We start from the raw sequence: 14,168 nt of genomic DNA on the forward strand, positions 1-14,168 counted from the left end.
TGTTTAAGGAAGGAAAGGCCGGATGTAGCACTCAATTGACATGATGGTGTTGGGTCTTATGTTGGGCTCAGGTCCTAACTGATTCCGTGACTCTGTGGGGTGGGACAGCGGGCAGTGCCCATGTGAGCGCCGTGCGGGCCCCGCCCCGGCCGCTCCGGCCCCGCCCCATCCCATCCCCGCCCCATCCCCGCCGGTGTCCGGCGGCGGCCGCCGTCGGGGGCGGTGCTGCCGGAAGCAGACGTGTGTTTCGGGAGGAAAGGGAAGCGATGGCGGCGGCCAAGGCTGAGTGGGAGCCGGCGGGGCTGCTGCCCCCCGTGGGGGGCGGCCTGGACTGGGGTGAGCGGGGCTGGGGATGCCGGGGCGGCGCGGGGTTCCCCGGGACAAGCCGGGCCGGCGCTGAGCCCCTTGTCTCTCCCGCAGAGGCGGTGCTGGGCGAGGAGCTGAGCGAGCTGCTGGGCGCCGCGGCCCCGAAGGACGAGCCCGACGTGAGTACCGGGAGGGGCCGGGGGCGGCGGGGGCCGGGCAGGCCCGTTCGGCCAGGGGGGTGACCCGCGGGGATCCCCCCCGGGGCAGCCCGGCAGGAGAGCGTGGTTTCCCGGCCTTCGCCCTGCGTGAGTCACTGAGATATCGATCGCTAAACAAGCTGCGGGTGTCAAGGCCGGAGATTGAAGGTGTAAAGGGGAGAGTCCAAGGCGAGAGCTGCAGGTGCCGGTGCCCAGGAGGGGCGGTGCTGTCGCCGCCCCAGGGAAGGTGAACCCCGCAGGGCAGTGCTGCGGGAGGGGAGAAGCGTGGGCGCGTTGCATCCACCGGGGCTGGGCTCTGCCACCCTGCCTGTTAGATGGCTTCGTGTTTTCTTCTTTACTGGAGGATTTTCAACGAAGAACTTTGCTTGCGACCTTATGCATTAATCCCCCGTGTATTTTACTGTCCACCTGCACATACCGCTTTTTCTTTCTCGGGGCACCTGCCTCGTGGATTCTCCATTCCATGTTCTTGCTCTCGCCTTCTCTGTGCTCACTGTGTCCTGACCCATCTCCGGCACAACAACCCCTGGGTTAGCTAAGGTAAATCTCGGGTACTCAGAGCGTTCCTACAGGTGTTGTGGAGCCACTCGCTGGAGAAAACGTTGGAACTGCATGACTGTACAAGGGAAAGGTGGTGCCTGTCAGCAGGTTGGCATTAGTTGCCTGTGTGGAGGCTCTCACTGCACTGCTCAGGCTGGGGGGTTTTGTCATTCTTCCTATCAGTGTGCTCTGATGAGCTTTCCCTCATTCTAGCTTGTAAGTAGTAACATCTATGCAGAATTTTTGAGCCTCCCTTTACAGCCAAGTTGAGAATGTAGGGGAAAAGTACACTTGCGGGACAGTTTTTAGTATGAAAATCCTTGCCGTGTATTTGTGAGAGTTGGGTAGGTCACGTTTGTATTTTTCATGCAAGTGCTCTTAAGATGCCACATTTGCAGAGAGAAATGAGACTTACAGATGCACAAGCACAAAAAAATGGGGCAAAACCCCCAATTGTTGTTCTAAAGGTCCCATGATAAATCAAATGTATGAAGTGATTTTAACCTTTTATTTTCTTGTTTGTTTTTATTTTTGTTGGAAAAGGAAATTGGCATCTGTGGCTTTAGAAAATGATGATGTCAGTTTATTCAAGTATAGGGAGACCTAATAGATACTGTTCATCAAGCCTTGAGCAAATCAGTACTTGTGTCTCTTTTCCTGATGCTAAACTGTCCCTGATGGTGCTTTTGTTTATAAGATGCTTTGAGATGTAATGATGGAAGGGCATCAAATAAATTTTTCAAGGCAGACCTGTTTTGTTTGAGGTGGTTCAATGAGTGGACTTAAAATTTTTGGTTTAGAAACTACTGATGTGGGTATTATAATTAGTGATGGTCTTAAACTGACATGCTCCTTTCCTACAGGTCTGAGGTTTAAAGTGAGCCTTATCTTGTATGTTCCAGTTGAGAATTTCTCCTTTAAAGACTTTTATCTTTGCATGCTTTAAGGCAACTGAAGTGATAGTTGTATTGTTTTGTTTTCTGGAGCTGTAAGAATGTGAACATAATGGCTGGTGGTATCAATATATCTTTCTTTTTGTCGTCTCTTTTTCTGAACTGTCATTTCAGGAAAATGATCTCTATAACTTCCATTTTGATTTGGATTTGATGTCTTGGGACTCGGACTTTTGGAATATTACAGGCCATGCTTATACAGGTAATTAATCTTCTATATTTTGCAGGTGTGACTCTTACCCCTCTGCCCCACAAGGGTGAGCTGTTACAACTTAGGGATCGTGGTAACTTATGTGGAACTCTTCCTTTCCCTGCAGCTCTGTTATGAGAAGTTGTGCTGTGTAGGGCAGGTACAACGGGCAAGGAGTGCCCTACAAGCTTAGCTGTTTAGTACCTTTAATCTCACTACGTTTTCTACTGTGCTTTGCTTCAGGAGTTAAATAGCTGGTATAGGGCAGTGTGTTCTTTACTGATCTCTCCTTACTAAAGACTTGTGCAGTAAAATTTCCTTATCTGCCTCTTGCAGATGAAAGTGTGAAGACAGAACCTTTATCACCGGCCACTTCAAACTGTTCGGTCCCTTCTCCGTCGTCTGTGGACTCTCCAGTGCAGAATGTGCCTGTATGCAGAAACCTCCATGTAACACATATAGCAACAAAAGCCCAGTGATTTACTTCTCTGACCAAATTCATGGCATAAGACAAAACCCTTTCCAACCCTTGCAAAAGCAGCTTTTCTTCCATGATGTTTTCTTACCTCTCCTTTGTGACCCACTGGAATAAGAGCATGTTCAGTTCTGTTTCCTCAGTTATGTTTATTAGCCTGGTTGCCCAACAAAATGCCTTCTAAAGGCTTCTGAGTCTAGCAGTTGCTGGCCTCTGCCTCGCATTGCTCTGCTAATGGGCAGAAGTACTATTTGGTTTTTTTAAGTGGTACTTGGCATTGACCAGGATAAAACTGCAGAACAGAGCCTTTCTCCTGTTTGCTGCAGCACCAACACAGATGTGATGAAAAGCAGATATACTCTGAGCTGCTAGTAGACACTTCTCTGTGTTTCTGAAGCATTAATCTCATGTACTTTCTGTCTGCAGGATGATATGGACTTCAGCTGTAGCTCCCAGATGTCTCCCATCTCTCTCTACGGTAAGAGCTGCAGGAGCCCTGCATCCCCCGAAGGAGATGGGGAGAAGAAACCTGCTGTCAGCACCTCTCCTCGATCTGGTATGAGAGATAGAGCTACTTTGATCCCATGGATAGTATGTGATTTACTTTGATCCTGTAGCAAGTATATGTGTTGCCTTGTATATGAATGTTTAACTAACAGACAATAGATATCCTGTCATTTCTGACTTGAATTTTTGATCAGATATGTTTGTTTTTAACCAATATTATATATGGGTAAAAAAAACCCATACCAAAAGCCATTTTATTATTGCTTGAATTCTTTATTTTATGCTTTCTGTTCTGACACTCTTTCCTTTTCTAGGAAATAATTCTGCAAAGAACCTGAAGAGGTGTAATCAGGCAGTGTCCAGACCTTTGATACAACCCAAACCCCTTTTGCCTGCTGTGCCTGAAGCTCAGGCTAACATTGGCATCCCAGCTAAAACCATCATTATTCAGACTCTTCCCACACTTGTACCACTGCCAAAGAATCAGCCAGTTGTTAACATCCAGCCAGCACCTCCTAAAGGTAGGTGAATTGTCCTGACTGAGCCAGGTTCTGGGGGTAACTTTGTCTGTTTAGGTTGGCTGATGGAATGAAATGAGGTTTGGTGCATGAAAGGGGAGGGGTAGGAGAAAAAGGGGTCCTACATGCATGACTGAAAAAGCTTAAGGCTGAGATGATGGCCTTACTCCTCTCATAGAGTCTATGAGAAACAGCCCTTACCTGGGTGTTATTTGGAACGGAAAACATTGGTTTATAATAATTCCATTATTTGGAATGGAAGACAGAGACTGTGCTGAGCTGTGGAGATAAAACTGCTGATTGGGAAAGATCTGTAGGGATCCTGGGCTGTGCTCTGCCTGTGGTGTCAGGTGGTGCATAAGGTGATTACAGTGCTGCTCTGTCATAACCAAAGGAAGGTCCAGCAGAATCAGAGTGGCTTGAATGAAGCTGGAAAGCTTGGGAGAAGTGGTAAAAGCTTGTTTTTTTGCCCGCATGAATCTGCCACAGGATAGTGGGTACATGAGTTTATGGCTTTTTAGCTCTCTAAACAGCTATATTCACAAAGAGAATGTTGTGAAATCTGCTAAAAACTAAGAGCTGTGTCAGAGGTTAGAAAAGTTGCTCACAGCTGCAAGCTGATGTAAACGAGAGGCAAGTGATTTTCTGTCCCCTGATAATTCTTCATTCCTAGAGTTGCCCTGTAACCGATTTTTGAAGTAGCTTGAGCCTTCGTTTCTGAATCCAAAGCCTTATTTCAGTCTCCAGCTGAGGCTGTGAGGACATTGCTCGCATTGCAGGAATTGTCAGATGCAGTTGCTCGTTTCACCAGCTGATGGCCGCAGTCCCTTGCGGTTGAACGCACAGGCGCTGAGGCGTGGAAGCAAAGGGAGACAAATTGTTAAGGGCATGTTTCTAGAAATCATTGCAATAGTGAAAAATTTGTCTTCGTTACTAATTGCGCTTCCATCAGGAGTTCAGCCAAATCTGCAGACACTGACATTTGTTACAAAATGCCTAAGATTGTTAGACTGCTTAAAACACAGGTCAGCACAGTCAGCGTGACCTAATTCTTATTCCTTCTGATGTTCCAGCTGATAAAATACCATCTGGAATAAGGAATGTTGGGGATAGGGAGCTTTTGGATTTAAGTGTAGTACTGTGGAGATCAGCTTCTCCTTTTCACTGAAGAAAAGTCAGGGCAGTAGTTTCTGTGAGACAGTATAGAGGAAATACTTTTGGGAAAGTATTTCCATGTGATGTATTTACTTTAACTGGTGATATGTTTAAAAATTCTATTGTGCCGCTTCCATAATGAAAACCACAAGGATCTGTTTTCATCAGTCAAAATCCCCTACACATGACAGGTTGGAGCTACCAGTTTGAAATGTCCCATTATCTTCAAAGGAGCATGAGAAATTGTATTTTACAGTCCCTTTTATAAAAGCTTAAATAAGAAAACATGGTCTTAGAGCGTCACATCCTTTATACATAAAGAAGAAAGTTGAAATAGTCTCAAATTCACCATTAAAGGATATTAAATAGGGTAAGACTAACTCATCATGTCTTTAAGACTGTGTCTGCAAAAAAAAAAAAAAAGAGAGATCTAATCCTGCACCCCATACCTAAAAGATCTTGGCACTAGGTATATTACTTCATTTTTTGCCTTCCAGAAGGTTGGGTAAATGCTGTAATACGTTGTTGTGCGTTTTGGTTGGAATGTTCAGTTGGAATGCGCTGTTTTTGAAAGCTGGCGAGGTCATCCTGTTACAAAGGATTAGAGAGACGTTGATGTGTTTTCAGACAACAGAATATTACTCAAGCACCTGCTTGAGTTAAATGTACTTGTTGGACTGAAATTTCTTGGACGTGACTGCTTTTAATTCCATTTCAAACTCTGTCAAAATTACCTCATTTTTTCTTACTGCTTTTCTTTAAGCTCTGTTCAGCTTGTGCATAAACTTTCTTGCATAAGACATTTTTTAAAAAAAATGGTCCTAGTGTGAATTGAAGCTTTAAGCTAAGTTTTGAAAGTGTAACTCGGATTGTTCTTTTTTGTTCATCTTCTGTCTATGCTATTTTGTATCAGTCTGTATAGTATGAGTCAATTCTGTGTAGTAAGTTTTCTGTTGAATACAGCAATAAAGTAGGTATGGACAAAAGGGAGAAGGAGGATTGGGGCAAGCTGGCTAAGTTATTTGAAAAAGTTGTCCAGAGTGCTTCAAGTGTTAGCAATACTGAATTGAGTAATGTTTATAATAAGTGTTGAATTTTATTAACTTTGAAGAGCTTTTGGGAGAGAGTTTATTTGATCTCTTTAATATGTGTAATTTTGGTTTGTAGGACGGATTAAGAATCCTGCAAACTTTCAAACTTTTTTTTTTTCCCCCCCCATTCCTATTCTGTGGAATATACTAGTGGATTTGAGATAATTTGTGGAGGGCAGGTGGGGAAGCAAAGACTTTCTACCTCCTCTATCAGCATGCCCCTACAAAGTGACGGTGTACAAATCCATTCCATAGGTGCTGAGCTCTGCTGGTTGTTCTTGTGTTCCAGGTCAATCCGTGGTGCTCCCCCAGCCCGCCGTGGTGCAGCTTCAGGCTTCTGGGGTGCTTCCTGCTTCCCAGCCAGTCATTGCTGTCACTGGAGGGACCACACCACTTCAAAACCACGTGGTGAATGCGTTGCCTCCAGCTGCTGGAAATGGCTCAACAAGTGGGAAAATACTGGTGACTAAGCCCTTGCTTCAAAGCACCACACCAGCAATGGGGCTGGACGTAAGTTCTGACTGTGTGTGATAACTGATAACCAAGGCTTGGAAACAGCTCTCAGTTACCTATCGTGTAATAGGTATTGTGGCATTTAATGGGATCACCAGATCCCTTTGGAGTCTCAGGGAAACTCTTAATAAGATTTCTAAGAGTAAACAGGGAATCTGGCAGCTTGGCACAGAACAGGGATGAGCAGCTTGGTATCTGCTGGCCTGCCTGGAGTTGCAGACCAGGTATGCAAGCGTAGTGGTAGAAGACAATGATGATACATTTTTTCCATCATTTGTCTTCTCAAGTACAAGCTCTTAAGGTCTCTTACAAACAGGAAGATATATCTGATTTTTGATTAGTGCTAAGCCATTTTTCGAATCCATACAATAAAAACACTCCTTTTGAAGTAGATGAATTGGATATGTCACTGCTTAATTCTTTTTCCATCCCCCTTTATCTTACCAGATTTTACTTACGATTTTTAGAAACTTCAGGTATTGAGTTTCATATGAGCCTAATCTCTTCAGGCTCCCTTCTGGTCACATACTGTATGAGCAGAAAAGGTGTAAGCTCTCAACAATCCCTGTGCAAATTAGGAAGCTTTTGCATAGTAGCTCACAATAAGCAATAGGTGTAAACAGAAGAAGCTTTTGAGATGTGTGGGGTTTTCTTCCCCCCCTTCAGCTTTGACACGTTAACTAGATAGAGAGCTGGGTGTTAACTTGATTTAGTTGCTAGTAATTTGGAGCTGCTTCGGTTGCATTTTGTTGTCCAAAGAAGGCATGGTTGTGAAAAGTACCAAAGCTTCTTGATTGTGGCTTTTAAACTCTGAGTGTTGTTCTTCAGTGTCATATTCCAAAAGCCATTGTGAGCTAAGAGTCCCATCACGTCTCTCAGTGGAAGGGAGAAAACACTGGTGTCCATTCACATGGAATTTTACTGTATTAGCCTATTAGCAGTGCAGGTCATTGTGTGTCACAGGCATGTGCCTTCAGCTTCTTTGGAGGGATGTTGCTGTACAGTTTCCTCATGTCTGAGAATTGCCACTCGTGCTTGATGTTAAATTTTCCTCACTAATCGTGTTGGTGTGTGGGCTGCATTTTATAATGAAAAACAATGTGCTACAAATAATTCAGGAGCCAAAATACAATGAAAACTTGATTTTGAATTCACTAGAAGCTAACAAAGGTCTGACAGTAGACAGTTAAGAGCACTGCATTTTTAAATGGTATTTGCCTACTATACAAAGCCAAACTGAAGAGACCTATCAGCAGTCATTTGGTTTGTGATTTCCTGTAACCAGGACTAACATGGCACCTTGCCATTGTCTGAGGTAAAGGGTTAATTGACAAAACCCACTTGCTGTCGTTTTACTCGATATACACACCCATGACAGTCACTGGTCAAAGGTGTAGCTGGGGTAAAGATCAGCTGCTCGTTTTGAAGGATGGTTGTGTGGGTATTTCCACCCAAAGCCGTTTTAGGGCAGCAGTTTTAAGGCTTGTGAAATACTGCACATCTTACCTGCGTCTGTTGAAACGTGAAGGAACAGTTGCAGATGCTCTTTGGCAGCTACTGTGAAAAAGTGCTTTGAGAAAGGACAAATGCTTTGGGATTCAGCTGGCGCCAGCAGGGTTAAAACATCCCGCAACTGCCTCAGACACCATATGTGGCGCTCAGAACTGCACAGATGTAGCTGTCATTTGAGCTCTGCAACACGTGTTTTTGTTTGCTAATCTAAGCAGATGTTGCAGGATAAAAAGAAACACTGCAGGACTTTCTTTTGGGCTTAGGAGGGATAAACTGTTGGCTTAACACTCAGCCCTTGCAGTGCGTTGCGCTGAGATGGGCCGATAGCAAGCTGTGCCCCTCGTGGTGCATGTCCTGGTGGCACACGTTTGTGCAGCCTGCCAGCCGTGGGGAGGTGCCAGGCTTTCTGTGCAGTCACTGCTCACTGGAAAACAACTTTCCACTGGGAAGTTGAACAAAAGAAATGCTGCCTAAGCAAGCTGCTCTTCCGGTTGAAGGAAAGAGGCTCTTAACGAAAAGAAACAGATTGCCTTTCCTGTTGCAGTGAAATTATAAGAGGGCATAAACAGTAGGTGTGTGAAGGAATTCAGTTTAATTGTGTGCTTATAGGGCCTTTCTCTCCCATTTCCTCTTTGTGGTGAGAAAGGATTTAATTCTTTCCCCCAGTTGTCTTGATAAAAAAAATGCTGAAAATCTAGAAGAAATTAGATTATGAAAAATTGCTTCAGCATAGGTGTGGATTTCTATTGAAATATTTTTCTCTACTGTACATTGTGTAATATTCATATGAAATGAACTCATTAGGCAAGTTGTGTTCTGTGGAGTTAGAGACAAGAAAACCCAGAACTTCCATGAGAACAGACAAAAAACTTGTATAGGTTTTGCATTCCTGCATTTGAGATGCATCTTATAAGACAGCAGCTTTTGTAAGCCAAGTTAAGAAGCCAGCCAATGCAAAGTTGAAATGGTTTGTACTTTCAGCTCTACATTAACTTTCCCAGTGTTTGTACAGAAAACTCTTTGGAGTGTGAGAGATGTTCTTACTGCCTTGTGCTAAAAGTATGGCTTGCGTTGGAGGGGAGGTTAAATTTTACTCATAATTGGGTTTAGTTTGGAAGTAAATTGAGGTAGAAGTGTGGGGTTTTTTTCCATAAAGTGCATGGCTCTTCATAAGACCTCTGAAGTATGAGGACAATCTGAATCTGGTTAGTCCTGTACGAAGCAAGGATCTGCAGTGAACCTTTCCGTTCTCCATATTTACAACATTCTTATGTGCTAATGGTGGTGTTGTTTTAAAGCTAGGAAGCAGAAATTGCATCACTGATTACTGTTTGATGTGAAGGCAAATGTTTTCCCTCCCATGGTCTGTGTTTCCTGAGGACCAGAAGTTACTATTTTGAGTGGAAAATTAATACAACACAGCTTAAAAAGTGGGAGGCTGCAAAAGAAGTTAGCAGGGGTGTTTGCTGCTTTTAATCTTAGTTCAGCACTTGTGCAAAGCAATGTTGCTCAAGCGGACTGACTGTATAAATTAGTTCCTCTCTCTTCTGATTATCAAAGTGCTCAAGCAGGGGGCATGTTGAGCTTGATGCCAGGCCAGCTTATTGCTGTACTGCTTCCACATTCAAGCATTCTTGCACCATTTCACTCACTCAACTCTTTCCATTTCCTGCATCAGATTTAGGTGGGATTGGGTGTGTAGTTGAGGCTTATTTCCCAGGAAAAGCCAGACAAGAACTAGAAGCTTGACCAAAGACCATAAATTTTTTAGGGATTGTGAATTAAAACAAACACCCTGTGAAACATAGATGTCAGTGTCCGAAACAGCAACAGATGTACCCTGGATGTACTCTTGGTGTACAGGCGCTGCACTGGTGCTTTAACACCATGTTTTCTTCAGGGAAGCATGTTGATTTGCCAGAGGCTCCAGACACTTAATTAAAAGCTATCCAGTAATGAGTAATCCCAAGCAGGTCTGCAAACAAGAGTGGATGTAAACAATTTGGTCTTCTCTGTTTGACTTTGTTATGCAAAACCTCTTTATAAAAAGAGGAATGTAACTGCTTGTTCGGAATATCTCACAACTCGAGCCAAAGCTGCTGCACGAACTCATTCCTTATTATTTCATCTATGAACAGTTTTAAGTGATCCTGGCCCCAAATTGGTGTGTTCTATACACTGCAGTTCTTGGCTAGCCCAAATGGTTTTTTTTTTTTGTCCAGTTTTTATATGTCTGCTGAAGTTTTTTTTTATGTTGAATGTTGTAGTACTTAAAAAATTCAAGACAAAGGTTAGTGTTAATGAAAATATGTTCAAATCTTTTCATTCTCCACTCTGCTAAAGAGAGAAAATGGAGTAAGAACAAACAGCTACACCTTCACAGACTTTTGTTGGTGGCGGCAGACTAGACATATAATAAATGATCTTTCTGAAAAGCAATTAGACCAACATGGAGGCAGCCCAGAATGTTAATGCACTATAACATGCTTTCTTAGTTTTTGTCACCAGCCTGCAGCATCGTGAAGAAGAATGTCATCTTCAGACAGCCTGTAGCCACTTTTTTTTGCAGACATCAAAGCCCTAGAGCAACATATTGTCTGTGTGCAGGTATATACAAGGAGGGAGTTGGAAAGCTGTGGTTAAGGTTCTTTACAAAGCCAGGCCTTAGCCAGAGCACGCTGTCTGAGTCAGTTAACGTTACTATTCTGTGACTTGTTATTTTTTCCTAGAATAATACTTCTGGAATTGTTCTCATCTGTTTTTCTTTAACTTTCCTGCTGTGATAAGTACAGGTCACTCCAGTGCGTGTGTTGGCAGCTGCTGGAGGATATTCAGGTCTCTGTAAGATAGAGCATTTGGTTATCTTTCAGTGTAATTGTCATTAAGGCACGTCCAGTTGTAGCTTAATAATGGGATGGAAGTCTTCTGTTCTTAATGAAAACAGAGTTGCAGTTGCTAGTCTGTGAGGGAGAGGAAATCAACGGAGTAGTGTCTAAACTTAATATTTCAAGTAGTTTTGTACAGTTCTGCAGTATCCATCATTGTTATCCTTGTCAGCAGCAAGATGCTTTCAGTCAGGGTCATCCCACTCAGTGAAAACCACAAAATGAGTAAGTGGTAAAAGATGATGGAGTGTTCCTGCTTGGGAAAAAAAATCAGCCACCAGGACTTCTGGAGGATGGGGAGGGGTTACTTTGAACTGTCCCAGTCTGGTCTTGCAGACTGAATGCCTGCTAGTGGTTAGAGGGAATTATGTGCTCTCCGGGAGTATATTTGTTGGTTGAGCTTCATCCTGAAGGAATCCAGTTTGTGTGCTCTTTCAGAGACTGTTCTATCATGTGAACCAAAGCACATCAAGTAGAACAATCAGGAAATGTGCATCAAAGTCACACTCCTGATCTGAATTAAAATGTTAGTGTAGATGCACCCAGAGACTGCGTTTAAACTGCCGTGTAAGTGCTTGATACACGTAGAATATGCAATCTGGGGCCAGCAACAGTATTCAAAAGCTCAAAAACTGTATAGCATAGGTGGAAAAGGTATATAAACAGATGTAATCAGTGTGGAAATGGCTTCCATGCAAAATAGACTGTAAAACTGTAGAACTTCCCTGTTAAGAAAGGAGGTGACTGGTTGTAGCCTATAGAATGGTGCGCGGTGAAGTGAAGGTGAATGACATTCTTGCTGTCTTGCAGACCTGAAGATACATATTGTCTGTCTTTGTGGTTTGATTGATCAATCTGCGGCTCAAGTATATGTTTTGTGTCCCCTATGCATAGGAGGTTGGGAATGCAGGAAAAAGCAGGCAGTGCAGGGCCCATTTTCATTATCCGTGAGCTATGACTGAGCGGTGTACTGTGTGCTGACCATTCCAGCTCATTTGAAGGAGAGTGTGAGAAACTATCTGTGCAGACTTCTGACGAAGTGGAGAGGCAGAAATTATGCATGAATTAGAGGCACTTGCAACTTGTGAGTTGTTAACAGGCCTGTGTGTTGTCTGTTCAGGTCAATGTCTTGAGACGGCAGCAGCGCATGATCAAAAACCGTGAGTCGGCCTTTCAGTCACGCAAGAAGAAGAAGGAATACATGTTGGGACTGGAGGCGAGGCTCGAGGCAGCCTTGCTGGAGAACGAGAAACTCAAGAAAGAAAACAGCACACTGAAGAGGCAGCTGGATGAAATAGTATTAGAGGTAAGAGATTGTGATGGAAGTCTGACTTTCTGTCAAGACAGTTGTTCAGGTGGAAGGCGCTAGAACAGAATCGTGGAAATGTTATGTGGAAGACCTTTGAAGTTTTCTAGCCCAGCCTCCCACTCCAGACACGGCTTTCACCAGCTCTGGGTCAGGACAGCTGTCACATAATCTGGTTGACTTTTAATTGTTTACTCCATGGTGTTTCTTAAGTTTTCACTGAGAAGACAGACGGGGTAGAAGCTGAATATAATGTACAAACAGAAGTTTTATTTTTAACTTGTCCTGGCATGAATTCATATATAATTAGGCAAATATAAATCTAAAAAGCAAGCATCATTTGGTGTATTTAGCTTCTGACATATGTTTGCATATCTGTGCCCCTCTTTTACTGCATGTCTTCTGATTTTTTTCCTGTCTAGAACCAGAAGCTCAAAGTATCGTCTCCAAAGAGAAGGACCCTGTGTGTGATGGTGATACTGGCTTTTATAATGCTCAATTATGGTCCATTGAGGTAAGCTGCTTAGAAATTCCTCTTTGCATAGCAGGTTTTCTGTTCTGCAATTTTTGTTTGAATTGTTAACACAGACAGCAGTGTGTTTTAAAGACTGGAGCTTGAAGTCTGATTTCTGTCCTTTATTTTTCTCCTGCTTAAGGGAAGATGTACCTGTATAGTGGTTCTTCTTTTGAACTCCTCCTGGCAACAAGAGCTAGATCTTGTACTTCTAATTTCTTTTGGTTTGGCATTTTATTAATCAATGCAGCATACAGCAGTTTATCTGCTTGATTTATATCTGAAGACATTAAGAACTGTGTTTATAATCCTTTTAGGAAAAAAAGTTACAGACTTCGAGAGCTCATTTGGTCATTTATACCTGTGCTCATTTCAGTACCTCTGAGTTGAAGCTGCATTAGTATCCAGGGAGGAAATCCCTCTGCATGTTCCAGTGTTTTCCAATCCTGACCTTTAGATGTGTCTAGCTGCAATCTCCCTCGTTAGTATGAGCCCTGTGTTACTTGTCTTCTGGATTTGGTGAAGAGGTTTTTCCGTCTCCTTAATTAGTTGAAGTGATAATCAAAAACCTCTCTTGAACTGTTATCAGTGGGGCATAGGAACCAGAGAGCAGGAGGGAAATGCTGCATTACTTCCCAGGCACTTAAAAAAAAAAAAAAAATCTGTGGAAGAAAGGAGAATAAAAAGCAGTACTTCTTGCACATACCTGTTTATTTAATTTGACTTTGGAACATAAAGTCTTTTTATACGAAGCAGTTCACTTTTTCAAAAGGGGATAAGGTTTCAGTAGATTCTCAGTCAGCAGTGTCTCCATTTGTTGTCAAAACCCCAGTCAAACCAAAGGAATGGAATGGGATAAATATGGAGGAAGACTTTTTTTCTGACTGTGATAAATTTTTAGAATGTTGGTGTTCGTATTTTTAATAATATTAGCAAATCTGCTAAAGCTGAAGTTGCTTGTGAAGTATTTGCAGTTATTGCAAATACTGTGTATCTCAGGCAGTGAAATACAGCTGATAATTTTACTTTGATATGGATAAGGTAGACCATTTCTTAATACATTTAGGGTCTGTATTATGATGTTTTGACTACCAGGCAGAAAAATCAGCTTCCAGAGATGAAGTGAGTGATTGATTTGTACATCCCATCTGCATTTCAGATGTTACCACTCACTTGAGAGAGGTGCTTGGTGAGAACTATTGGAATTGGTTATCCTTCTGAAGCTGGGGGAAATTCTAGTTGTCTCTGCATTACAGTGAGGTGATGGAATGCATGAAACTCTTGTTAGTAGTAAAATGCTTGGGAACACAGAGAGATGGATGGGAAGTCTTTTACCGCAGTGCTCTAAAGCTCCTGGGGCAGCTTCTCTACCCCCAGGAATGAGTAAGCTGTTGAGTTTGATGGCAAGGCACTTCTGTCAGAGTAGGCTGAAAGGTCAGCTTGTGTTCAGATCTTTGCAACAGTCAGTAACTATAGAAATGTGAG

General features: G+C 43.0%; 1 protein-coding gene across 3 annotated transcripts in view; it reads left to right on the forward strand.

Moving 5' to 3' along the window:
- Positions 1–216: 216 nt before the first annotated feature.
- ATF6 (activating transcription factor 6) overlaps positions 217–14,168 on the forward strand; it is a 76,545-nt gene continuing 62,593 nt past the window's right edge. For all 3 annotated transcript variants that reach the window (XM_027902946.1, XM_027902947.1, XM_027902948.1), the window contains exons 1-9: positions 217–336; positions 421–485; positions 2,132–2,219; positions 2,544–2,638; positions 3,109–3,238; positions 3,504–3,710; positions 6,243–6,463; positions 11,984–12,169; positions 12,592–12,683. In XM_027902946.1, the coding sequence (XP_027758747.1) occupies positions 267–336; positions 421–485; positions 2,132–2,219; positions 2,544–2,638; positions 3,109–3,238; positions 3,504–3,710; positions 6,243–6,463; positions 11,984–12,169; positions 12,592–12,683 (1,154 nt within the window). In that variant the 5' untranslated portion in view covers positions 217–266. The remainder of the gene's footprint in view (positions 337–420; positions 486–2,131; positions 2,220–2,543; positions 2,639–3,108; positions 3,239–3,503; positions 3,711–6,242; positions 6,464–11,983; positions 12,170–12,591; positions 12,684–14,168) is intronic.

This window comes from Empidonax traillii, unplaced genomic scaffold (genome assembly GCF_003031625.1).
Source record: "Empidonax traillii isolate 1590-97213 ecotype Southwest subspecies unplaced genomic scaffold, ASM303162v1 scaffold923:size341358, whole genome shotgun sequence".
In the NCBI taxonomy this organism is placed as follows: Eukaryota; Metazoa; Chordata; class Aves; order Passeriformes; family Tyrannidae; genus Empidonax; species Empidonax traillii.